General features: G+C 43.2%; 1 protein-coding gene and 1 long non-coding RNA gene across 7 annotated transcripts in view; one reads left to right on the forward strand and one right to left on the reverse strand.

Moving 5' to 3' along the window:
* Positions 1-4,587: 4,587 nt before the first annotated feature.
* Positions 4,588-27,444, reverse strand: part of LOC123982001 (unconventional myosin-XVIIIb-like) — a 68,548-nt gene continuing 45,691 nt past the window's right edge. For 2 of the 6 annotated variants that reach the window (XM_046067305.1, XM_046067309.1), the window contains 5 exons: positions 20,876-21,009; positions 20,744-20,785; positions 18,269-18,436; positions 17,044-18,014; positions 15,559-15,693 (listed from right to left, as the gene is read on the reverse strand). In XM_046067305.1, the coding sequence (XP_045923261.1) occupies positions 17,054-18,014; positions 18,269-18,436; positions 20,744-20,785; positions 20,876-21,009 (1,305 nt within the window). In that variant the 3' untranslated portion in view covers positions 15,559-15,693; positions 17,044-17,053. Of the gene's footprint in view, positions 4,703-14,348; positions 14,492-14,634; positions 14,747-15,558; positions 15,694-17,031; positions 18,015-18,268; positions 18,437-20,743; positions 20,786-20,875; positions 21,010-27,444 lie in introns of those variants that run through there. The other 4 variants (XR_006827878.1, XR_006827877.1, XM_046067306.1 and 1 more) reach the window with 4 other exon arrangements.
* On the forward strand, positions 20,993-21,774 carry LOC123982003. Its single transcript, XR_006827879.1, has 3 exons — positions 20,993-21,024; positions 21,547-21,644; positions 21,754-21,774. It is a non-coding gene; the product is annotated as an uncharacterized LOC123982003 (long non-coding RNA).

The raw sequence follows: 27,444 nt of genomic DNA on the forward strand, positions 1-27,444 counted from the left end.
TGGGACAGGTAAGAGGAAGGCAGGTACAGGTAAAGGTGCAGGTTTCAGAGGCTTGAAAGCAAAGGCATGCGGTAACATTGGCTGAATCCCAACCTCCACAGTCACGGACTCACGGACTTTAAGGCACATTCGCTATCAAAAGCGCATGGGTGCTCTCTCGCAGACTTTTTGAGCACATTACGCAGACTTTCCTTAAGTCTGCATCTCTGCAGACTTTGCCTGAGGGATTTACCCACAGTTCATAACGCACCAGGGGAATCCGGCGTAAAAAAAAAAAAAAAACGAGAAAAAAGAAGTTCGCATCTAAGTGTACGATGCTGTTTGGTAAAAAGGAGAAAAATTCATTATTTGAAAAATTACATTTTATTCCTAGGTAATTTTCAAATAATCACTTTACTTGGCCAGAGCCTAGAACACGTTGAAATCAGACAGCCGGTCTCTTCAGGGCCTCAGCCGTGAAGAAAGTAAAAAATGCAAAATAAAAAGTCCTGAACCCACAATTTACTTTGCCGTAGTCAAGGGAACATAAGATGATGCAAAATGCGGTGCTGTCCCATTTTACCATTTCAGGCCCTTGCAGCCTCCATCACTGACCAGGGGACGTCAACTAAGTCTGTGAGGGTTCAGGGTTTAGGTTTAGGGTGGAGAGCCAAAGACCAACACATTCTCAGTCGTCACATATTGATTCTTGGTCAGGGCCCTGGACCTTGTAACTGTCTCAAGGGCATGTTTAATTGAAATGTTTGTTTTGTATAATTGTATGTGTAAGTTCATCAAAAGGTGAGTTCATACAGCCATTTAAAAATAGTAAGATGTTAAAAAGGGGAACATTCACAAAAAATGTGTCTTAAAATGTGTAATTCGAGGAAGGAGAGAGTGAGATAAAATAAAACAAATCAAAACACATCTGTTTCGAAACACTAGCGTTTTGTTTTTAAAGTCTAACCAGAAGTTGCATATTTGCTGTTGCTAAGTGTTGCTAACTTGACCGCGGAGCCCTAAACGTCAATAAATGACGCGAAAGGGGTAGACAGGGCGTTAAAAGGCGACACCAAAGGGCCCTGACCAAGCGTCCACATGTGGCGAGCTGGGAGTGAGTTGGTGTTCCCAAATCACAGCAAGTACTTTTGTAGCAGAGAGAGAAATTATGCTCAAAACTATGAAAGTAAGAAGAATAATTTAATACAAGTTAATGTTAACGTTTCCCCTCTGCTAACGTCCTGCCGTGTTTATTGTCCCGAGACTCCGAACAGGATCTTTGTCTCCATGATTTCTGCGTCCCGGTGCTGAGAAAGGCAGGGCTGTGTGTTAGCTGAGCGGCTGTCTGCCGACGTGGCAGAGCATTGTCTCCGCCATCTCTGATAACCAAAGAATGAAATGATCAGACAAAGGCCTCTGAAGGAGAAGAGATATCATAATTTCCATGAGAGATCAGCCTCCCTCCCCACCCCCCAGCTCACTGTGTCATCCATCCTCATCCCATCTCATTCTCCCTCTATCTAATCTCTCCCCCCTCTTCCATCTTCCCCCCAATCTCATCTCTTTTATCTCTTACTTTCCTCCCATCGCTTCTGGTTCTCACGCTGCTGCTGCTGCGTGTTTTCTTCACAGATACATGTGAGAGGGGGGATAAGCCTCCGCAGTGATCCCGGCTCAGCGACAGCCGGCTCGAGGCGTCTTCGTCTCTCTTTCACAGGTGCAGAGGTCACATTGAACCGACAGCCACAAAAGCAAGTGTGCTTTTTAAGAAGAGAAAGCAAAAAAAAAACAACAACATTAAAATGACTTACAGAGAACAAACAGTGCTGTAGCAGTGAGTAAAAAAGGTGGATATGTGAAGATTTGCAGCTTGTGTTCAACAAAATGTTAAAAAGAAATGAGAAAAAGGTCCATTATGTTTGCATGCAGTCCTGTCGCAGAGAAATAATGATTATAGTCTACCAATTTGCAACCGGTAATATGTTTTGCTAGAAATCTAAAGCTGCTCAGGGTACGTTTTTATCAACATAATGAGGGAATGTTGGTAATGAAAGTATGAAAATGTGCACTGACAACAATTTTTTGTTACAACACTTTATTTGTCTTTCTTACAATGACCGCTCGTAGCAACTGATGCATGATTCTGCGAGGCAGCGAGGAAAAAATGCAGATCCATAAACTTAAATGGCACTTCAAGCTAGTCCGAACTGATGTAACTGTGAGTCTTTGAGTAAACAGGTAAGAGACAGGCAGGTACATATAAGGGTTACAAGGTGAAGTAGTAAACTCTGGCCACTGACTATACTGACAGGGTGAGCGGGGAACGAGACACAGGTGAGCAGGATTGATGGGGAGAGTCCGAGGGCATCTGGTGGACAGGTGGAGGATGGTAATAAGGCTTAATAGATATGCAAAGGCCTGGGGAAGTGCACTTGGTCTGGTTTTAAATTGTCAATAAATCTCTATGACTGAGCCTCAATGCTGCACTGGGTCACATGTTTCTTCATCACCACGAACACACTGTAGTTTATTCTGACTCAGTCCCACATTACGCCATCCTGCTGCCCCAAATACTCACTCGGGCCCCACATGTGGATTCATCCACCGCTGAAAATAGTTCCCCGACAGATGCACTATTTCCTCCTGTTTGTTTGATGTGAGCAGCTGTTTTAGGAATTAACTGAGCCTTTTATAAACATGAAACTATACATTTGTGAGGAGGAAGCTGAGAGCCACAAACAGGAAGTTAGACAGCACTGAGAGACGGACTGGCGTATTGTAGGTTTTAGTCTTTTATTGGGACTTGTTGACGAAAGAAGGAATATAATATATTTCATCCTTCTCCTAACCAAGCAACCATATGTGGTTAACAAAACATAATGGCCAAAACAAATTAGTGGTATGGAAACAGAATATCCAAGCTGCAACCTCTGAAAAGTGAAGCCAATGCTGAAGAACCTTAAACCTGCGTCCTCTCCAGCAGCCAGCAGGGGGCGACTCCACCGGCTGCAGAAAGAAGTGTGATTGTATAGAAGTCTCTGAGAAAATGTTTCTACTTCTCAGCTGATTTATTCCCTCAGTAAACACTTTCCTGATGAGTTTCTGGTCTCAGTCGCTAGTTTCAAGTCTTCTTCAACAAAGCATGATGTTCATTTACTTAATCAGGGTCCCATTTAGAGGAACATAGACCAGAAAGCAGGGGAGTCTTTAGGGCGGGGCTTCCCATAACCTACCAGGGCAACCTGTCAATCTTAATCAATGCCTCAGTACTCACATGATCTTCCCAGTGGATTTGTAGGATTTGTCTAAGGCACTTATTTTACTGCTTTGTCATCACCCCTATTAATTTTCCACGTTTCACACCCATATAATAGGACTGGCGCAACCAGCGTACAGTTTCAATTTAGTTCTTTTGATATGGTGTTAGCTCTCCAGATCTTCTTTAATCTCACAAATGCACTCCGAGCTTTTGATAGACGATTTCTAAAGTCCTTTATACCACCTTATTAGCTGAATGAAGAAGCCAAATGAATGGCACTGAGCATCAACATTGAGAAGACAAAGATGATGAGAATCAACTCCATAAACCAAGAGAAAATAAATAGAGATGAGGTTTACCTCGAAGCTATAGTCGTGGTGTTTAACATTTTGGTCATCAAAGATTGTTTTGTTCGGCCTTCAGTTGTACTAAAAGACGCTCTAAGGAGTTGGCTGTAGTACATTTATTTAAAGGGGCTATATGTAATAAATCAAATTTTCATTGCCTTATTGTCAATGGGCTCAAAACTCACTTAGAAATGAAGCACACGCCTGTTTTCTCCATTGCTTGCATCAGACACTATTCTGCTTTTAATGTGAGGTCTCCGGGTCGGATTCAGCCCTGTGTGCGCTCCCGAGCCTCTCAGACTACAGCGACAACACGGCAGCTAACGACATGCAGTCCACTAACACCATAAAACAACCGGCTCCCAGGAAAACACAGGCTCCACATAAGGATCCAAAACAACAATAAAGGTTTATGTGCTGAAGCCCATCAGACCAAACAGGTTCAGATGATGTCGGGTAAGAACAAAGTGAGCATTAGTAAAGCTGGAGAAACACAGAGAAAGTCACGTTAGCTCGCCGGCTAACACCGAGCAGTCGCTTTCCACATAACTTCACCAACTAACACGACCCACTATCCTGTGTACCAATGATATTATGTCAAATTGTTGATTTAGCCTGCAAGAAATCAACAACGGTAAAAAGCAAATGTCGAGCGATTTGTTTACTAACGTTAGCCTATAGTGATGCAGCCAGCTAACGCTACAGGAGCTCGGACCTGCCGCTGTTTGCTTCGTAACGTTCAGTTTAGGTTTATTGTGGTTTTACCGATACTCAGGTACACAGCTTCTACACCTCTCAGTCGCTGTAATTAACGTGACCCACATAATATACAACACAGAGGAAGAGCCATCCGCTAACATTACAGTAAAGTTACTCACTGCGGTCTAACTGTTATAAAGTGTGACACGCTAAGTCCAGCTCACTGACCGCTTCCTTATCATCCAATACATGTAGCTGTGCTGACACTGCTGAGCCTCCGGTGAAATATGGTCACTTCTGGCTCCAAAGAAAACCCCAAGATGGCGGCGGCCAAAATTCCAAACTCGAGGTTTCAAAACGTCGGTCCGGAAACCAACTGATGACGTCACGGTGGCAGCGTCCACTTCTTTTATGCAGTCTGTAGGAATATCAAGGAGACAGTGATGCTGCAGAGAGTTTAACAAGCAAACAATTGCTGACAAGCAGAAAAAACAGAACAAAAATACACAACAGAAACAAAAGACAAACATCCTGCACCCACTCTTTCCATTGTGCACACTTACTTACACACCACTTACTTAGAATACAATGTCTTCCACACAGTGTCCACAAAAGCTGCTGGGGACAATGTTTTGGGTCACTGAGCAGGACAATTTAAAAACCGAGCTCTGCCTCCACCCATGGTTCGCCTGGGACACAAAATCAACCAACAAACCCTCCTATATTACCTCCAGGATAAAAACACAATGCATTTATTTCCCCCTCATACAGACAAGCTCCTTCTCCCCCCCCCACACACACACTCACTGTGGCTGATGCAGTGTGTTTGTTCAGCTCTCAGTGTAAGACGCCCTGAGGCGGTGAAGATTTGCTAAAGTGGAGATCCTCTATAGCTCCTCTATTGTCAAGATTCCCTAACAAGCCACATTTGGCTTCACCGGCCTGCAGCAGTCAGATAACGCACAATAGGAGAGCTATAGCCAACATCTGTTCGCCTCACACACGAACAGGAGCCCCGCTGATGTATGGACCGTGTTAGTTCGCATGTAGCAGGCGATCAATTATTAATTGCTTGGTTTTAATTTTACTTGCCTTCCTTCATCAATTTCATTAACAGGACTCGGGGAACGTAAACAGGGATTTATTTGACGTCGTTAAGCGCCGACAGTGTGTTCAGTCGCAGGAATAAATCTTGTGAGTGAGTGAAACACCGGCTCTCTGACGCAGGGCTATTACTGTAAATCATACAGCAATTACAAGTGAAGACGATCGGGATTTCTGCTCAGTCTGCATGCAGCGTTGAGAAAGTGAGGCAGGCAAAGATGTAATCACAGAGGAACCTCTCCTACTGATGTGTTATCCTGTTCTGCAGCTCCTAATGAGAGACTCTGGCTGATTCGTTCGCGTTCACGGGTTTCAAATGTACAAATCGATCACACGGCTCTATGTCAGCTTTACTATGCATGGCCAGTATGTCAGCGCTCTCTTTCTTCACCCCCTCAGCTGCACTCAGTTTTATGTTAAGGTCAAACTGAAATTAAAATACATTCTTTCCAAGAAATCAGTGTATATATGTCGTCTGGGTTTGATTTAAATTGTTTGATGTGGGGTTTTGTTCACCATTGAGGGTAAAATGGAGCATGAGGTGTGGCGTCGACAGTGATGCAGTGTTGTGAAAACAGCGAACTGAGCTGGAAGGCAAAGCTTTTGGTTGACCAGTCGGCCTACTTTCCAACCCTCACCTGTGGTCACTTATACAGGTGGCCGGAGTGGCTGGGCTCGGCCTCAGAGAGGGAGGGACATCCGCAGGGAGCTCGGGGTGGAGCTCCTTCACGCTGTCCTTTGTAGTGACGGGAAAAGTCATTCTTTTGAAAGACTCGAGTCACCAAATCTCGTTCATTAAAATGAACAAATCTTTTTTTGTGTCATTTCGTTCATTTTAACTAGGCTGTGTGCTATGTGGCTGTGTTTTAATGAGCCGGTCCGTTTGTTTTGGAGATGAGTCGACCTCTGAGGTAATTCGGCTCCAGGTAGAACCCTATCAGGGCTCTGAAGTGGACCCAGAACAGCTCTCATCAGCTGTTAGCTGTAAACACCAGCATTCATTCCTGCTCCACAGTAGCCGAGCTGTCACGTGACAAATGAACGACTCAAACCCAGAGACCCGCAGTTATGAGTCCTGAACTAATCAATTCTGTTTCCTGTGCTGACAGAGACCTCGCAGCTGCTGTGTAACGAGTGAACGTAAGAGTCCAAGACTATTCAAGCATGCGTGAAAATGAACGAATTACTCACTGAGACACATACAAGATTAGGTCAAATGAACGAAACGATCTTTGAACGACACAACACTAGTCCTTTGAGGTGGTTCGGGCATCCGATCAATTTTACCTGGGTGCCTCCTCTTGGAGGTTCTCAGCACACATCCAACCAGCAGGAGAGCCTGGGGAAGACCCAGAACACACTGGAAAGTTATACAGTACATCATTTAGCTTAGCAGGAGCTGAGGGGCGTTGCTGGAGAGAAAGACATCTGGAGTACCTAACCCAGCCATCTTTAAATATGAGGCTAACAAAACACGTTCGACAGTGTCTCCTGAAGCGTATTCAGGGTGTTGGATTCAGTTGGACTTGAAATTTTATGTTGTGTAAAGACTGAAAAAAGGGAGTGAACCTTTAATGCTGGCCGCACATTCGATTTTGGATCAGATTAATCCCTTCTGAAAATCGCGGGTGCGTTCCTGATCGGAACAGCTTATCTGTCAAAATTATCTTGTAATGTGAGGAGTTTACACTGAGGTCACCGACATCAGGGCGCCTTCGATCAGAAACCCACAACAGCCAATGAGAGCGAGCTTAGCGGCAAGCGTCCTCAGCATGTTGTGTATCTGCTCTATAAAATGTATAAACCTGCTGATTCCCTCTTCTCAGCCTCCAGTTCATCCACAGTTTGATTCTCTTTTATTTTTTTTTTAAAAAGGAAGAAAAAAATACTAGTCCAGTACATGAGGATTGAACACACGACTTTCCAAACGGGAGTCCACTGCACTACCAACTGAGCTAATCGCACACACAGTAGGCCTAAATGTTGGAATATAAATGGTCAGTTATCGATGTTTTGGCCCGCCATTTAATGACTTGAAAAGAATTTGGCCCGATGCCAGACTTATTTGCAGACCCCTGGTCTACGGTCTGTCTGGACATGAAATCTGTTATATCTGTCATTTTGTCTGTGGTAAAAATCCTCTACTGAATGCCAGGCATTAATCACTTAAAACAGCAGTGTGTCTCCTAGCCATGTGAGGGTAATCACATGGTCCGATGTTCCCACAAATAAGTCCAAAATTTGTTGTATTCTCTTTTGAAAGCTAGACAAATATGCAAATACATGCAGAATCATTGTAGTTTATATTTCCTTACACAAAGAGCGAGGATAATTCAAACTGCGGAGCAATTTTAAAAACACTTGATGAAGCCACTGGAATAATAATGAAGAAAACATCCTGAAATGATAAAGTAACGTGAAACCTTGATGAGAGAGGTAATTCTTTGTTGTAAAAGCAATAACAGGAAAACAGGAAAATATGGGCGCCTGCAGCAAACCAGTGACTTCCTGACACACACAAACTGCAGACTCCTTTCATGCTGTTGCTTGTTTGCAGGAGACTAAATCAATACTTGAAGGTTAATCCAGATCACCTCTGTATCTCACTGTTATTAAAGCTACATCGATTAAGTTACTGATGCAGTTCCTTTGCCAGTAGAAAGATCAGTAGTGGCACATAAACCCTTACCGGCATTAAAGGAGACCTATTACGCTTTTCCATATTTTATGACTCATCTACAATGTTACAGTGTTGGATGTTCATGTTAAACATGGACAAAGTCAAAACGTTTTTTTCAACGGAAACGGTGGTTTCCTGAACACCCTGCTGTGAACGCAAGCGCACTGCTTTCCCTGCCTTTTGAACACCTTGTGTTTACAAAACTTGTCGCAGCTGATTGGGTAACACCTGTGACACGCCCACCAAACATGTTGTTCAATCCGAAAACGTTGCAAACCGGTGCAAAACGTTTTGAGATTGAACTCGCCTCTGGTAACATGCTTCAGGTCTTGGCCAATCAGAAGACAGTGGGCTTTGAGAGGGGGGGTCTTAAAGAGACAGGAGCATCTACAGCTTGTTTCAGACAGAGGCTGAAATGAAGGCCTACATGAAGAATCAGTATAAGAAATTAAAATTCTGAACTTTGAATCATGCAAAGCTGCCATACAGGAGCCACAGAACTACAACATAGGGCTGGAAATGCAGATTAGTTGTTCTCCTTTATGATTTGGGTCTTTTCAGCGATAAAATATAAAATTCTTACTGCAGGTTGACAGGACCCTTTTTAAAGGGGATCTCCACTAATTTTACACACAATGGTCAGTTTATGGTCATGAGGAGTACTTCTCAGTCAGTAAAAACAGCTGTATCATTCAGAAAGTATGCGTTAGCTTAGCTTAACACAAAGACTGGAAACAGAGGAAAACAGCTAGCTTGGCTGTGACAACAGTTCCAAAGCCTGCACACATCTAAAACATGTTGTTTTTCATGTGTTTAATCTGTACAAAAACAAAAGTGTAAAACCAGTCAGAAGACAGTGTATAACAGGAAGTTACTGTGCCTGGTCAAGAATTTTAAGCGTCTGATTGGATGTTTCTTGCCAAAATGCACCTTGGGCTTCTCATACCTGTCAACTTTTTATCAAAGAACCAGATCTTTTCTAACACAGTTGTTTATCTTTTGTACCGATGGTTAAACACAGAGAGTTTCATGTCCATCCGAGCCATAAAGGAGCTCCAACTGTGAGTCACCTCACATACAGTCTATGGGGAAAATAACTTTACACAAAAAGTTAGAAACAAGGCTAAGAAAATGCTCATAAAAATATAATACACTTGTTGCTGTGCATTACACATTTACCAGGTAGTAATGGTCTAATGGTTATAGGAGCTTAACCCATGTCAGAGGCTAAAATTCATCTTACACCGGAGGTTTTCAAATACAGTTCAGAGATACAGTAGTTTTGGGTAATTTTACTGTTTTTCCCATTTTCCCAGTCAGAGTCAGAAACCAATGAATACCTCAGGACAGACCTCTTATTATGTATTTGGTGTAGTCTGAAGTTATGTCAAACAGCAGTATTATTAGGTTACGTTTATGGCATCAAATAGCATAATCATGATCCTTTAGGCATCCAGGACGTGAGCGAAACTAAGCATGTAAACTAAATGGGGTGAGGAGGCGCCTTCTTATAAGCTTTGTCTGAGGGAAGACCCACAGGCTCAGACTTTTAAAATCCTGTCTTAGACCGCTCTGTCTCTTGTGAGTCACTCAGCTTTATAGAAGTGCAATCCTAAATTGATGGAGCATACCTTAGAGGTCAAATAAAGATAAAGACGGATTCATAATGTCAGAACTGGAAACTTAATAATCATAAACTGTCATGATTTATTTTATCCCTCTGGCTCATTTGGGGTTGATGGAGCATCTAATCTTAAACTAAGAGCAGTGTGACGGCTCATATTATAAGAAATTACAGGAATAATTTCAGTAACGGTGAGAAGAAGCTACAGAGCATAAATTATGTCTTCTGTTTCAGCCGAGCTGAAAGATGAGAAGCTGAGGAACTGGCCAAAAATAAATGTTCCTGCAGGGGAGGTTTGGTACGTGCACCCGATAGGTCCTTTCCCATACAAATGAGCCTGTCACTGGATCCTGCATGTTATTTATGAGACATTATCTTAAATCAAACACTCATGTTTGCTTTGGATCAATATTAATCCCTGTGTGACACCCTGGACTACAGCCGTCTTGTAAAAGTCACGTGCCATTCAAATTAGATCATCAAGGGTTCTGCAATTCAACTGAGCCACTTGAGATAATTAGGTCAGTCTAATGTATGACACGTTTGAGATGCTGAAGTGGGCCGCGAGTTTGTTACGACGCATTTAAACGAGTTGAAGTGGGGACAATCCAAAAAAAAGGGAAAACAATATAAAAACTGTTTACAATGAGATTATCAGCAGCTAAAATAAGGAAAAATATGTTTTACCCGCTTCCAGGGCCGCTGTCAGGGGGGGTCAAAGGGTACAGATGACCCCAGGCCAAGGCTCAGGGGGGGGCCATGCAAGGGTCTATGGTTGCCCCTTAAACGGGATCAAGTACAACACTTAACTTAATGTCTTATGTGAATAACAAAACTTTTTAGATGTATTTACATGATAAATAAATGTATTATTATCATTAAAACATATTTCAGACTTGTCATCTGATAACATATAAGGACACATTGATCAAACATTACTGATTTTCAACCGCAGTCCTTCGGCAAGATGTTTTGAAACCTTAAAAATAACTGAAAGTGTTTTGCAAAACAAACATCTAAAGTCTGAGGCGGTCTTCCTCTGTTGGGCAATGTGAGCTGCACTTTATCTGAGGTGCTGAAGTGAACATTTGTGTGGATTAGTGTTGAGATTTCTGTCTGATCAGAAGTGTTTTCAGTAAGTTTCGTTTATCCACCTCCTCCTCCTCATCCAGTAGTAGCTACAGTCCCAAACGGTTCTGTGTCTCCAGACGGTCTGAAGGGGCCGGATTAATACACATTTAACGTGTATTCAAATATGAATATGTTAATCGGTTAAGAGTTGTGTGTGTAGCATGAAGGGACTACAAACTTTTATTTCATTATACAGCAAACTTGTGTTGTAAAATACAAATAAACTACCTTGTAAAGGTTTATTTTATCAGAGTGCCTGAGAGCTTTACTGCATTACATTCTATTATATTCGTCACCTGCCTCTTGCATTTTGTGTTACCTTCATATTAATAAAGATTAATAACACAAACAGGTTCCCCTGTAACAGCCTCAACAAAATTTACCTACAGTAATCACTAGTCAGCAACACATCACAAGTCATTGGATACAGCTGCAAATATGGTTACACTTTAATACATAACAAAGTTTATATTATTATTATTATCATCATTTCAGCTGACACAGCCATGTACTCTATACAGTATTTAGTTTTGCACATAATTTGACCAATACTTACTGTAGTCCTTAAAGAGGTGGTATTATGCTCATTTTCAGGTTCTTATTTAGGGGTTGTACCAGAACAGGTTTACATGGTTATATTTTTGTCATACTGCACATTGCTGCAGCTCCTCTTTTCACCCTGGCTTCGTTTTAGCTATGGAGTGATACATCTTGTCTCTAAATGATCTTTGTTGGGAGTTGCACATGCTCAGTTCCTAGTTAAGGACTACTAGCCAATCAGAAGCAGAGAAGGGCGGGTCAGCGAGAAGCCTGTAAACAGCTTGGATTCAGCTGTACATGTTGCCGACCAGCTTGGCAACATGGACTGGAGCGAGAGTTTCAGAGCGGTGAGTCATTAATCTGTATCCATAAAGTTTTAACTGAGCTCTGTCTCTACATCACAGGAACAACTTTATGTCCACTGACTGCCTGGAGGGTAGCTAGTGTTTGGAAGGGAGAGGAGAGCTGTGTGCTGCAGCTCGCTGTTTTTCCACCGCTGTTTTTGAGGGCATGTCGGAGTAGCCGCTTGGCGAGCGTTATATGAGGCGCATTTTGCTTTCATCCCTGAAAGGGAAGCGGCTGGACTTCAAACGAGCTGTTTTCAGGCAGTTCAGAGCAGAGTTTTCTGTGGGAGATGGGAACTCCCTTTGGGCTTTTTCACTTTGCAAACCTGTTACATGCACATAAAAGAGATATAACTCAATAAAGGAGAGGGGAAAAGCCAAAATTAATTTGTTGGTTGTTAGGGACTCCATCTGTGTCACTAAGGCTAATTGCCCGTGTTTGTATTAGAAACACCTTGTTGGTTGAGGTGGTGCTTAAGTGGGTGTCGATGAGGGGCCCAGTTTGAAAAATGTTGTCTCCCTGTCCATAATTCCTAACGGCGGGCCTGCTTCACCCGTTAGAGATGTATCAATAACACGCCAATGTCATTCTGCGTGTTCGTACAACACCTGCCATTTTACGCCATTTAATCTCTACTTGAATCCTTTTGCACAGAGACGGCGTTTCATTTGACCCGTGGAGGTTATAGAAACAACTACGAACAGTGATAAAGTCCACTCTGGGAGGATGGGAGACTCTTAGAGAGGAAGAGCAGACAGGTAAAGGAGAAGTCAGGTGTTATTTTATTATTTGTCTTAAAGTCCACAAACAGCATGAAGAGAACAAACCAATAACGTTAGTGAACACCCAATCCCAATGTGGATTCATCCGCCGCTGAAAATAGTCCCCAACAAATGCACATTTTTCTCCTGTTTGTTAAAATAAAATCTACAGCGAGCAGCAGCTTTAGGAATGACTGAACCCTTTTAAACACGCAGCATGTCATTTCCAACACGAAGGGTCTCTCACATCAAAACAACAGCGCAGCGCGGGATCCTGGGAGTCGTTAAACAGCCACCATCGCTGATGGAAATCTACCTGATGTGACTCAAAGTAGAAATCATGTTCACAGATGAGTTAACGTATCTACGTTTTACTCCCGTTCAGTTTAGTCACGTTCGCTGACTTCCTTCCTCCCTCTCTGATCCTTCCTTTGTTTCCAAGGAAGTTACAGGAACCAGAGGGGGTAAAGGGGAAGACATGACAGACGAGACGACCAAACAAAAAGCAGCATTATCCTAAACAAAATTTGATATTTCTGTGGGTTTGAACATTGTTGGAAACATTAGGGATAATGTAAAAAAAATTCTTTTTAGCCATTTCAGTGCAGAAATGTCGCATATTATACATTTACAATGAAACTATACTGCATATTTGTGAGGTCTTCAGTAGGAACCAATGGGCTTCCTGCTGAGAGCCACAGACAGGAAATCAGGAATAGTGAGTCTGTTTAGAGTTGTGTAATTATTTATTATCCATACTATTAGTGGGGGGTTATTTTTGTTATTTAGCTAGGATAGTTTTTCACCCACTTTTTAACCAAATCAGTATGACAGAATATTTCAATTTATTGCAGATGAAGAATCGTACACATTTATTTCTTGCAACAAAAAGGAAAGTAGCTCAGGCTGTGGTGCTAAATGAAGAGCCGTCTGGAAACTCGCGGAAAGAAACGGAGCCTTTAATTCACCTCTTTAGTCAGGAAGTACTAAGAGACGAGCGCATAGCGGAGAGCGGGACGAGTTGGGCCAGTTTTTACTTGAGGCGTGTTTAAAGGAAGGACATGACTGACATGTCTCCAACTAAAACATGTACATATACTTCAGGATGTGGTGCGTCCCTGGGAATAATCAATTTAGAACTAAAATAAACTGTTTTCAAAACGTGGCTTTCCAAAACAAAAACTCGTCTTGTCCAGTGCCTCCTGATGAAAAGACTTCCCATTCTGTACCTCTCCCACTGCTCTGTCCAAACCCACAAGAGGAGTTGAAGCCTGTCTGTTTTCCAGTCATAGAAGCATGACATGATGGTTTCAGGTCTAAAATGCAAAATGTCACATCATTTCGCTGATGCATAAGAATACAATGTAAAATGACAGTAAAAATATCTGGCTCTACTTCCCCCAGGTCTTTTGGCTCAAATTGTCCCTGCCATTTTAACAGAATTGTGTCATCCAGCAGTTTAAGGGTAAAGTTTTAATCTTGAATGTGCTCATCACTTATTCCATGGGCCTCTCTCCATCACAGGGTGAGCAAACATCAGACTGATCCTTTTACTTTTGATCTTTCTACCCTAAAATAGATTTTCAGTGATGAAAATAGGTGTAAAATGATTTTAAAATGTTAATGTGATCAGTGACACCTAGTTAAAGCTTTTATTTCAGTCTTCCCTTGTATTAGTCTGTAATACAAGGGAAACTTAATTGATTTCTGAGAGGCAGCACAGCAGAACTATAAAAATGTATCTGTAGAGTTCAGTGCAAAGTAGAAGAAATGTTTCAGTGGTGTTTGGTTTTGGCTGTAAACTCCTTCAGACGTGCGTCTGCTGCACTCAGACTTGTTCTGCCGGCTGCAGATGGTTTTAACTCGCACCAAGTGTTACCTCTAGCTGAACTCTGGCTCGGCTCATGCAGAGCAACAGATGGGGATGAAGAACATAGGAAACATATCCAGCGACGCTCTGACAGTTTGGCCTTAACCTCCACACACAAACGGCTTATTTTATCTTTAAGAGTGCACACCGTCCTGTCAGAAAAAAAGGTCAGAGTGTCCGTTTATGCAGCCAGTGTTTCGGAACATTTTAATTGTATTGACTGGATAATGTTCGGGAGCTTTTCCCCCCGAAATGGCTGGAAAATAAGTGTGAAGAAACGATCGAGGTCCTTTACCCTGAGCTCCTTCAGCTGCTGCATGTGTCCAGCGTCACACTGGGCAGCTCCCAGGTGTGAATTCACTGTAGCGCAGGGTGTTGTTGACAAATAACACCACGTTCGATTGCCTCTGTTGGATAGAAAGGTGTGAAAATACAAATATTTAAATATATAATCTTAAAATACCAGCAGTGGAAGAAGCATTTGCATTACTTTGTAAGCAGCATTTTATGAGACATCATATCGGACTGCCTATGGATTGTTTTCATTATGGATTAATCTGCTGATTATTGATTGTTTGTCTTGTCAACACGTTCTAACTACCAAGTCGTCTTTGGCGTCAGTTTGTAACGCACTGTGGGAAGCCCTGTAGCGTCACTTTTGAACGCTAAAGGTAGAAGTAGGATATTTAACAGAAAAGTCAGAGTAAGGAGGTGGTTGGGTTGAGGGAGGCACAGACACTGAACTTTCAGTCAGGAGAGTGGCGTTCGCTTCCCGTGTGAAACAGAAAGTAAACACTGAATGTTTGTATTTAAGTTACGTAAGAAGCAAGTTCTGCAACTTAAATTAACTGACGTACGTAACGTAGTTCTTTAATCCAAATCATGAGCTTTTTCCTAAACCTAACGTTTCACAACCTTAAAAGTACTTTTATTTTGAAAGTTTAACCGGAAGTTACACATTTATTGTTGCTAACTGAACGCCGACGGGTAACCAGGGCGTTAAAAAGGGTCCATATGTGACGAGCTGCGACTGAGACTGCGTAACTGAAAATAGTGAGAGTCACAGTTACACGATGCTTGTTGTGCCCAAACCTCAACATTATTAACATATTAGAATATTAAATTCATTAAAAGGGAAAGGCAGCAAATCTTTAGGTAGTTTACAAATCTGCCAATGCAAAATAACAAGAAATGTGAGAGGAATAACGTCACAAAGCAATAAGTTAATTAGATTTTTTTTTATTCATTTTATATCAACATGTAGAGTCAAAAACACTCGCTGACTTCTGAAGGATTTCATTCGGCCTCGACTGCAGCCGTGAGGCTCGCAGCTGGACGTGGAAACTGAAAGAGGCTGATGGAAGAGAAAAGACGAGCTGGTCAGAACAGAGAGGAAGGTGTGAAACAGAGGAGTGTGATGAGCCGCAAACAGGTCTGAGCCTGCGTTTATCAAACACCTCAGAATCACTCCAGAAACACCACCACCTGAGGCCCGAGAGATATATTTATGAATCATGCTCTCAGCAGGGAGAAACTCATGTTTACACAGTTTTACAACCCTCAGAACCGTAAAACAAAATTAGCAGTAGTAGTTTTTCTCTGTGGCTTCAGTGTAAACTCACATTCAGATACCGACCGATCTCAGACATTAAGAGCCTTTATTTCTGAGGCTACATCCACACTACTACACAACCATCTCCGTCCACTCCAGCGTTTCAGCTGAGTATCAGAACGGATGTCAGTCTATATTAAAACGACTGAAAACGCACTGGGCATGAACGTGCCGGTGCAAACTACTCCAACACGAACACAGACGAACAGCAATGGTGAAGAACCATACTGGATACATACCACAAGACTGTAAGTCGTTGCAAAGAAAATACGGCGACATGCACTGTAAGCACAGCACAAAATATTTTCATAAAAAACAAAACCTAAACTCTTTCAGTGGCATCGTGAGAGCCAATACGAGCCAATCAGGAAGCCAAACTGTGAGCGTCTGCGTCATTGTTTTTAAAATCCTCCGTTTTCACCTGTCCGCACTAAAACGGGGTCAGCAGCGTTTTCAAACTGCTCCGTTTTTGGTCTTCAGATTTGGCGTTTTAGTCTGGACGGGGGGCGCAAACGTAGCAAAAGAGCTGCGTTTTAAAATGAAAACGTAGCAGTGTGGATGGAGCCTAAGCATTAGCTAATTAGCAGTAAACACAGAGTACGGCTGAAAAATATTGACCTCGTGGTGGCGCTAGATGAAAAGTCAGAGGATCAGCAAAGTTCTTACAGTTCATCCAGGAACATGAAGGTCTGAACCACATTTCATCACAATCCACCCAACAGCTGCTGAGATGTGAAGGACAGACCTACACAACTTTGCAAGCGTGGCTAATACATTGCAAAGTAAAAAATGTTGTAAATGACACAAAGAAATTTGTAAGATAATTCAGTGAAAAAGTTCAGTCTGCAGCTTTCAGCTCACTGCCAAGTTTGAGACGTAACATCAGAAGTTACAAAGCTTTTTTGGAAACACCTCGAGGTTTGAAAGATGGATTTTACTATCATCTTAGATTTAAGGTGCTTTTGGGAAATGATCTGGAAACGATGTGATGCAAGAGGAAGCAAAGTGAAGCCACTGTGTTGTAAAGAAAATGTGGGCGCCCCTCAGTGGTTATGAAGAAAGAGCTCAGTGTCTACGCACCTGGGAACTCACCTCGTCTGGTTCAGTCACTCTCCTTTTTCAGGTATCTCTTCATGACTGAAGCCACGTCTCCCCCCTCACTGCCCTCCGCCTCCAGTCTTTCTCCCTGCGGCCTTTCATACCGGCGTCTGGGCCCCCCGCCTTGGGAGCTTCCTCCTGACCCACCGGAGCTGGAGGACTCCGTTTCAGAGCTTTTCCTGCTGCGGCTCGAAGGAGGCAGCTCTCCGAAGTGGACGCTCAGCGCCCTCCTGCCTCCTCTGACTGAGCTGGCCAGGCTGCTGGTGGACTGAGCCCTTCGGATGGCGGGCAGGATGTCGGAGGCCGCGTCGTCACGCCCGTTAACCCCAACCAGGCGGCGGTTTTGGAAGACAATAGGTTCTGAACCCAGAGAGCCTTCACCTCCATCCTCTGTAACGAGACTTCCCAGCATGCTCCGCCTTAGTGCCTGAGGGGAGCGCTGGATGGGAGTCGTCAAGGAGCGGCGGGAATCCTCTGGGTCCTCCTCTGGGATGGACAGGGAGGGGGGTTGATGGCGAGCGGTGAGGGAGGACGCCAAGGAGGAGAGGCGTGGCAGCGAGGGAAGTGAAGAGAGGGAATCACCTGAGTTGAAGCGAGAGGGTTTAGCTCCAGCTGTGGAGGCGGCAGCAGATGTCTGAGCGTCACCGATTGAGCGAGCGCTGGCGGCGCGAGGCAGGAGCGGGGAGGGCGGTTTGAGGATGCCGGGGCCGGGCCGGGCCTGCTGGAGGTCTTCAGGGCCGAGAGAGAGGGCTGAGGCTCTCCGTCTGAGAGTCGAGGCTGCGGTTGTTTGATAAATCGGCAGGGAGACGGCGCTGCCTGCTCCGTCTTCTGCATCGCCGCCAGCCCTGCGCTTACGAAGTCCGTCCAGCAGCTCAGACAGAGCCGAGGAGGACGGGGCTCGACCGAGACCTCTGGTTCCAGCCCCTCCGGCCTCAGAGGCCTCGTCATCAGGATCCACGCAAGAGCTTTATAGGGATAAAGGAGACACTTCATCCATCATTCTCTCCATTAATCTGCTGATTACTTTCTCAGTTAAAGAACTTAATCTCTTAATCTATGAGATGTTAAAAGACCGACTAAACCTTAAGATATTCAATTTACAAGAAAAACAGCCAATCAGAAAACTAGCTGCAGATTCCTTCGATCGACGAATCGATAAGTCGCCTAATGTTTGCAGCTCTAAACACATCTGTGACTGAACATCAGTTATCGGGCTTACCGGAAGCTGTAGGTGCTCATGGTGTCAGCGACAGACTGGCGCCCTCCTTGGCTGCCCCCACAGAGAGAGCCACCACCCCGGGACCCTCCCCTGGGCACTCCTAACCAGCGACGAATCCCCTCTCCAACGTCCTCCGTCCCGACGGAGCCAACGCTGGACACCGAGTCACTGCAGGACAAGATCACACCTTATCACCCCGTTACAGCCAGAGTGGAGACGTCTCCCCTCCGATCTTTGCATGCAAGCACATTACGACTGCAGCAGACAGATTTGCTGCAGCCGTCATAGCGTCTGTCAGAAAAGGCTCTGGTCTGTATCTCAGTTGAAGCGTTAAAAGTCTGTCCTTCTTTTCATCCCCACTTGCATAATTTTCTACCACAAAAATGCAGGTTAAAAGCTTTAAAGTTTGTCCCAAAATATGCTGAGTTACATGTAGGAGCGTCACAACAGACACCACTGAAGGCAACACAGCACTTTGTTATGGTCCTTATGGATGCATTCAGGGGCTTACAGCAAAAGTAGGAAAGATATAACTTATGAAGCTGCAGTAAAAACTGTAATACTTTCAAACAGTGGTTCTCAAACTTTTTCACGTCAAGTACCCATAAAAATGGTATGATGATAAGATTCTAGCTTTTAGAATCAGAAATAGTTTTATTGCTACGGAAGGAATTTTCTTTAATTGTCTTGGTGCATAACAATAAACAAGATGTATAAATATAAAGTTAAAAAAATGACAAGATATAAACAATATAAAAAAATCATAAAGAATATGTAACGAGGGGAGTGTCTGGTTTGTGTCCGGGGTGGGAGGGGTCACCTCAGAGTCCTGGAGGGGTGCAGGATTGATTGCTACGTTTGATTGGTTTAGATTGGTAAATGTTTTATTACAGAAAGTGTATGAATGAATATGGAATTATAGTGAAAGTAAACAATTCCCCTTTCTGCTCGGGACCTCCGGGGTCCCCGGACCCCACTTTGAGAACCATTGTCTTAGAAGAAGTAAAGTGTTTGTGCAGCAGTGGCCCATGGACTGTTATTAGCCATGCAGGGAGTCACCTTGAAGGATAATTCTCGTTACGTTGGTCGTATTTCTGTAGTTTGGGCCTCCAGTCCTGCAGTATTACTTCAGCTGTAGCAAAACTGTACCCCCCAAAGTTAGTTGCTAAATTTGGGGAACGCAATGACTTCACTAAAAAGTAGATGTCCTAATCAGTATCAGCGCCAGTACTGACCTTATTAAACTGATCAGGTACCTGTGGATACTGTTGCCACAGCAACCTCTGGCCTCGTGTAACATAAGCTCACTGAGTTCTACGCAGCGGGTTCCACCGACAGACCCTGAGATGAGTTCAGAGACGGGGGGACACGAGCAGCCAGAAGATCAGACAGGTTGGAAACAAAACTTCTTTGGAGGATAAAACTAAACTGGACAGTAAGATTATTGTAAAGCTGTCTGCTGTAAACGTCCATCACAAGTTGCAGAGCACAACTGTGATTAAGACAGGGAGGGATTGTTCCCAGCATGTCGGATGCACTCACGGTTTTTACAAATAGAGTGGTTCCCAGGCAGGATTTCCTGTAGCTGAAACTTCTGCAGTTGCCAGGGAGCGTGCGGTAAGATTAATTAATTTGAGTAATAGAAATGGCAGATATAATTCAAACTTCTGCATCAAGTCTTCGCCGTTGCTGTACACATGAGCATTTATACTTGTGCGTTTGTGTCTGTGTCGCTCTGCGGTTGCACCGCCAAAATCCTAGCTGGCGATGGTCTTCCGTTGTGTTGAGTTTCTTCTTCGTTGGTGTGCGCTGCTACAAACAAAGGCGGCTGAAACTGAGCAGGTCACGTCGGAGCTGGATCTGATTGATGTTTCACGGGAGTTACCTTCAGTGAAATTACTAAAACGCAGAAACGAGAGAAGGCGCCGGAGAGGAGGCGGGATGTGCGACCCTTAAACCAATTGATGCAGAAGAAGAAGGACAAGCCGGAAATGCGTAAGTGGAAATGCGACGCTACCGAGCCGACCAATCCCAGTTCTTGCAAGTGTGGTTACGTTTTTGTGGAGGTGCGCGTAGGCCTTAAGAAAACTACCAGCAAGCACGCAGAGAAAACCTGAAAGAAGTTTGTTGAAAGTAACAGATTGATGGTCCAAACATCGAGCCGTAGGAAAGCAATCAACTGCATGAAAACAAAATCCACTTTCAATTTAATAAAATCCAATTTATTTTATTCAAACGAACACGTGTGGAACGGTGTCGATGAAAAGGTGCTTCACCTGGTGTGACGTCTGTGTTTCTAACCTGTCTGATCGTCTGACTTTGATTCTCAGATCTCATCAGTTCCTCTCGGTGAGTTTAGCGTCATCGACTCCGGTTGCTCTGAGACGAGAATGATCCTTCAGCAGCTTCTCTGTCATACTGAATTCAGCGTTGACATGTTTAACAATGACACATTAACATTCACGAGGTTCTTACAGGTCTTTCTTTCGAGTCAAGGACTCCACAGCAGTTTGAACGCTGGAGTGAAGGGCAGAGCGGTGAACAGGTTGAGTCTACACATATAGATGCGATGTGATAAAGGAGAGGCGCATCGCTGAAATCTATTACCTTTCAGAGTCACTCTCGTCGCTCGACTCCACCTCCTCCAGGGCGGCCTGCAGATCGACGATGCGGCGGATGGACGTCTCCAGGTCGGCCTGCAGCGCCTGTCTGACGGCGCTGAGCTCCTCCAACTGCATTTCCTGCACACAAACATGGTGAGATTAAAGGAAAGTTTGTTGACACGAAGGCAAAACAACACGCTCACCTTCAACAGGCCTGGCTGCCTGTAAAGACCCCGAGGCTCAACCCGCCACAGCAATTACCTCCATATTACCTCATCAGTCAAACCCTGAGTGTCCGACGGCATGTCCTCTCTCTCTCGCACAGTCCTACGACCTGCTGCTTGCAACGCTCCGCCCGGGTTATTTAGAAAGAAAATTTGTACATATGCACTCTGACATAGGGGGGAACAGAGTGATTTATTCATTCATTTCATCTGGGTTTTTTTTTTTTTTTGTCTCTCCAGCATCCTGTCACACACACACACACACACACACACACACACACACACACACACACACACACACACACACACAAAAGCTTCGATGCTTTCAAAGTTATTGGCTTTGTTGGCTGTGAGGAGACGGGTGTGGGTGCAGCAGTTGTCATAGAGACACATAACCATGTATGAATGTGTGTGTGTGTGTGTGTGTGTGTGTGTGTCCATAACCTTGAAGAGACAATGAGGATTAATCACAGTCAGAGAGAGAAAGCAGGATGAGCGAGAGATGACGTTAAGGAGGAGGAGGAGGAGGTGTGTGTGCATAGTCGCTCGGTAGGTTGTTAAAGGGCATGATTGTGTGTGTGTGTTGCTTTGTGTGTGTGTGTGTGTTGCTTTGTGCTAATAACTGAATAATCATTGAAGCTGCTTCTCTTTCCTTCAGCTCAGGGGTCACAAAAGAAATCTGCTGTGAACACGAACACGACTGAGTCTGTAACTCTTGAGTGGAACTGGCAGCTTCAGCGAGCACAAAATGTGTTTATCAAGGCAATTTATTATGTGTCTTTATTGTATTTGTGTATTTAAGGAGCTACTACAGAAGCCTGTCTGAGCTTTAGTGCTGATGATTTCAGAGAAAGGAGATTTTTAACCTTTTCTTTGTGACAGGCTACTTTCAAGTCAAGCATTAAGTAAAAAAAAAGGGCAACTAGGGGTTAAGTGTCCTGCTCCCATTGTGTGACAGTAGGGATCGAACCCAGATCACCCACACCAAGGCATGTGACTTACCCACTGCCCCACCACCTCCCATTATACACATATATATATATATATACACATATATAGATATATATAAAAAACAGTTGAGATATTTTAGATGTTGAAACTGGGCAGAAGAAAAGCTGATTTGTTCAATGTGCCACTAACTGATGCAGAAAATAAGTTTCATTTTCATTTCTATTGTTCTTTTTGCAGGGAGCCACGCAGTCCTTTGGATACCAAGATTAAAAACAGACGTTTATTAAAGATGGAGGAAGCTCAAAGACTGAGTTGGCTGCTCACAGAGTCGAGCAAAGAGATAAACTTCAGGCTTATATCAGATCTTTTTCTTTCTGCCGCTACTGCGAAATGTTTTTATAAACATGTTGCCTCGAGTTAGGACGTAAGTCACAAGTCCAAGCACTCAAGTCAAGTGCCAAGTCCAGACCGGGCGAGTCAGAGTCAAGTCTTCAGTCATAATGTGCTCTTAAGTTAAAAATGAAAAAGCTGTACAGAGGCGCAGTTTCACAGAACAAATGTCATATGATTTTATGAATTAATTATTCACATTATGAGGTAAGAGAGCCAAAAAAGCTTGAAAGTGTTCAGTTAAAACTCAGGCGAAGGTGTTTGAAAGAAAGTATTGTGTCACAGCTGCAGAGGAGGAATAAAGTTCCTGTTGACAAGCCGGGAGAGATCACAGACACCAGTCTGCTCTCACCCACGGAAAGCTGGAAAGGTAACAAAAAGCTCGGTCACCTTTGGTTTCGAGACTCGTTCTCAGGACAGCCAGTCTGGCACACATGCAACACTTTTATTTTAGGATTTTTCATCTGCATTTATTCCTATCCAGCCACTGGTCTGTGGTCAGGCCCGTGTCCTGCACATCCTCTACACCAATGGCTGCAGCTCATGACATTAATAAGACTGAATCTGAGCACGGGTCGGTGGCCTTCCTCCAATTAAATGCCACAAAGACCAAAGACATGATCATTGATTTTAGAAGGAAAACGTACAAACCACCATCTCAGACCTTCATTAAAGGAATTGAGTTTGTAGAACAGTATAAAAAGCTAGGAAAAGTCACCGATAGCGACCTGAAATTTGACGCTAATTCTGATGCAATCTGTAAAGAGAGTCGTTTGTATTTCCTGCAAGTCAAGTTTCCCACTTGGGATAATAATAAATTACCTGAAGTGAACTAAAAGCCAAAAGGCCGTGGTCAGCAGACCTCAGCGATGTCACCGTGGCTCAGGGACACAATCATTTAGAAATATAAAATGGTGCAAGCCCGTCCAGTACTTTATAGGTTATTAAAATCATTTTAAAATTCTACTCTCTATGTAGACAAACACCGCTGTAATAGGCTTTATCTACAGTACAATACATTGCATTTAATTATATCATAATATTTATATATAAACAACGCTAATAATTTACAGGTGCAACTCAAAAATTGTAATATTGTGGTTCAGTCCATAATTCAATTCAAAAAGTGAAACTTTCATATAATCTACATTCATTACACAAAGTGAATTATTTCATTCCTTTTAATTTGTTTTAATCTTGTTGATTACAGTTTACGGCTCGTGGAAATCTAATCTAAAAGAGAAGAGCTCTAATCATCCGATTACCTCAAAAACACCTGTAAAGTTTTTCTGAGCCTTTAATCTCTCAGTCTGGTTCTGAAGCTCACAATTACTTTTTCCACCATATTCACAGATGCACCTTAATTGATGACCCAAACAAATAAACCTTCTGGGGTGGTTTATTTTCTCCTATTTGCTAGAAAAACGGGATGTTTTTGTGTGTTAATGTGTAGAAACCCTCCCTCCCTGCTGTCAAACCGTGTGCAGTAATGAAAGTTTTCTAATGTTGCAGATAATTCACCAGCTGTTGTTGTTGTTCTTCATGACACTGTTTTTGGAAGTGGGGTGTACTTTCAGTCGTAGCCTGGAGGAAGTGCTTCATGCCAGCTTAAAACGTTGCCTCACAGTTTGGATATGAGAAAAGCCTGTTGGGGTTTATATTTAGCAGCCTCAGTGTTGCCCAGGTAGAGCGGCCGTGATCCGTCTGCAGGCGGCAGGGATGCCAAATAAAAAGCGAGGAGCAATTCAGTCTCTACAATTATCTCCATTTGTGGGCAAAGAGGTTGAGAATGCAATAAGGACCTGAGAGATACAAAGAAAATGAAGAAAAACACACAAAGACATCAAGCTGCGATGAGCAGAGTTAACCAGCGTGTTATTGGTTGGATGTCCGTGAGGCTGGATTTCCTGCAGATTTAACAAAGACGATCTTCACTGCTGAGCTTTAGTGGGGCTGGAAGGTCGATTTTATTTCCTTTGGACAGAGGACAGGCTAGCTGTTTCCCCCGGTTTCCAGTGACTCTCAGCAAGAAAGCGAATGAGCGTATTTCCCCAACTGTCAAACTTTTCTTTTAAACACAACTACTAGTACTTGTACAACTATAACTGCTACTGCTTTGTTATTTTTTTGTATGTAAATATAAGTAGTTCAAGTCCAGTGACAAAACCTTAAATGGTACAAAAGCAAACGTTTACGTCACCAAAACAGACATTTTCAGATATAAAATTAAGAATTAAACGAAGAAGCTTTGTTCATTATTTCACTGTAGGATCAACCGATGACCAGCTGCTCTGTTTTCCTTCATTAATATTATATATAATATATAATATTAATATTGTACAAATAAATCTTATTATACAAGTCTCTGAAATTTACATTATTTCTCAGTTTTGCTGACCTAAACTTTGTCTTTTCCTTCTTTGGTTATTCTGCAGCAGTGGCAGGAAATGAAACACATTTCTACAGGAAACACCTTGGGACGGCCTGTTAATACACCCTCAGAAGATTTATTTGTACAATATTAATGAAGGAAGACAGAGCAGCTGGTCATCGGTTGATCCTATGGTGAAATATCATTTTATATCTGAAAATGTCTGTTTTGGTGACGTAAACGTTGTTTTTAACTTTTGCTGCTTACTTTTGTGCCATTTAAGGTTCTTCACCGGACTTCAACGAGTTATATTTACATACAAATTAGAAAAATGGGGTGTGTTCTGCTTCCTGGAGTCTTCATCTTTCATGTGTACGTCGAGTTCTGTTTTGTTGTTTTCGGTGAAGCAGACTGATGTACGCCAAGTTAAGTAGTAGTTAAGATACGAAGCCTCGTTGGCTATAAGACCAAGGACTTTGTGTTGAAAAGTGGTGGGGACATAACGGCTCATATTAGTGGCGTGATGATATATTTGGGTCATGAGACGTGACGATGCACGAGAACAAGACAAGAAAGTTTTTAGTGCTATTTAGATAAAATATTTGACAATGAAATATATGTGCGGCTCCTCCTCCAGAAGATTTTGAGCATTAAACTGGTAATTTCCTGCATTCTGGAGACATTTTCTGCTCCAATTTACGGTGGAAATGTGGTTTTTTTATACGAGGGAAAACTCTATTGCATTGCATGTTTTCTTTTCCTCTCAAAGCATTTTCATTTCTTGGTGCAAACTGTTATTCAGAACGTTTTTAACAAATACTTTCAAAAAGTGATGTGGACAAAATCAGCCATTTCAAAATGTGCTGGGGACATGTCCCCAGTGTCCACAGTGTAAATGATAACTATCTTCTGCCTCTCACTGCGTCCTTACACTGCTCATCCCTGCTGGTTTGTTTTCCCACGACGAGCCCTGTAACTTTCCTTTCTTCCCTCCATCAGCACCACCAAACACGAGCCATTGCAATGAGAAATGAAATTACTATGTGGGGACGAGAGCTGTAGAGATCAGAATTAGGACAATGGAAGCGTCCCCGCTGCAATAAAAGTCACGTATCTGCAGATCTGGAGATCTAAATTAGAACTTTTCCACATAAACTGACAGATTAAGTGCTCATTTTCTAAAGCTTGTTTTTATAAACTTTATAAAACAATGTTTGTGTGGATTTGTGTACAAGAGCGTGTGTGTGACAACATTAATGAAGGGATGTGGTTACTAGACGATAACAGCAGCATCCGCAGCATTTGCTGTTATTCATGGACCAATATGCCGCAGTGTTTTGTTACCAGCTCCATGCGTCTGCGGCTGCTGTCCTGCTCTCTCTGGATCAGCTCCTCCATCTCCAGCCTCATGTCCTGCACACGCTGCTGGTAGTAGCGGGCGTTCTCTCTCTCCCGAGCCTCCGCCTGGGCGCTCTGCTCCAGCTCCTCCCCGAGACGAACCACGCTGTCCCTTAAACGCAACACCAGCACCTACGCATCGCAGAACCTTTAGATGAAGCCGTGCGGGGAACAAAACACTACACATAATAGTTTTACCTTACGTCATCTCACCTCAAACCTCTTGACTTGCCCTCTCTGAAACTCCAGTTTATTCTCCAGGTCACATACACGCGCCTCCTGTTTACTGACGATGCTACGCCCCACAGTGGACGACTCCAGGAACTGCACCCTGGACACACACTGCTGCAGCTGCATTGTGAGTAAGCAGGAGGAGAGAGAGATGAGCCATAACATTTAGAGAGCCAAAGCTAAAGCACCGAGACTGAATGTGACCTGAAGCTTGCAGTTAAATTGAGACGCCTAACAAGGAGGTTAAATGATCCAGAAATCCATCACAGTCTCATTTTATCCACTTTAAACAGCACATTTGGTTCATAAAGCTCTTAGCGCTCCATTTGTCTAACAAAGGTTACCTCTTCCTGGAGAGAGTGTCTCTGTTTCTTCACCTCCTCTAGTTCAGCCTGAAGCTCTCTGATCTGAGAGATGTCACTGGAGGACTGAAGCAGAGGGATTTGTTTTCGGGATCAATGCGCGGTTAATAGAGAAAGACAAACTGAGAAGGGAGACTGAAGCAATACCTGAGCAATGAGGGCTTTGTGCTTCTTCATAAGTTCATTGAGGTCTTCCTGGTCCTCCTCGAGTCTCTTCAGCAGGTCCACCTTCTCGTGCTGCAGCAGGGCTAACTGCTCATCCACCTGGACACAAAGACAAAGAGGTAAGGTGGGTCGTATGCAGAAATACTCCAAAGGAATCTGTTTTATTATTATAAATTAATACCATGTGCACCGGGGTGAAACTTATTACATTCACATTTTGATTTACATGCAGTGTTGGGCAAGTTACTCAGACATTGTGATATATTACTTGTTACTAGGGGTGTAACGATTCGCCAAATCCACGGTTCGGTCCAGACCTCAATTTTTGATCCACGGTTCGATTCATATCGCGTATGTCGTGTAAAATACTACTCGGCAATAAAGCTTTTTCTGATTCTTATTCTAAAAAAAGAGAACGACAAAGCAAAATGCAACACCTGCAGCATTCACGTCAAGGATGCAGTAACGCAGCATTACTATC

The sequence above is a fragment of the Micropterus dolomieu genome, linkage group LG13 (assembly GCF_021292245.1).
Source record: "Micropterus dolomieu isolate WLL.071019.BEF.003 ecotype Adirondacks linkage group LG13, ASM2129224v1, whole genome shotgun sequence".
Classification (NCBI taxonomy): Eukaryota; Metazoa; Chordata; class Actinopteri; order Centrarchiformes; family Centrarchidae; genus Micropterus; species Micropterus dolomieu.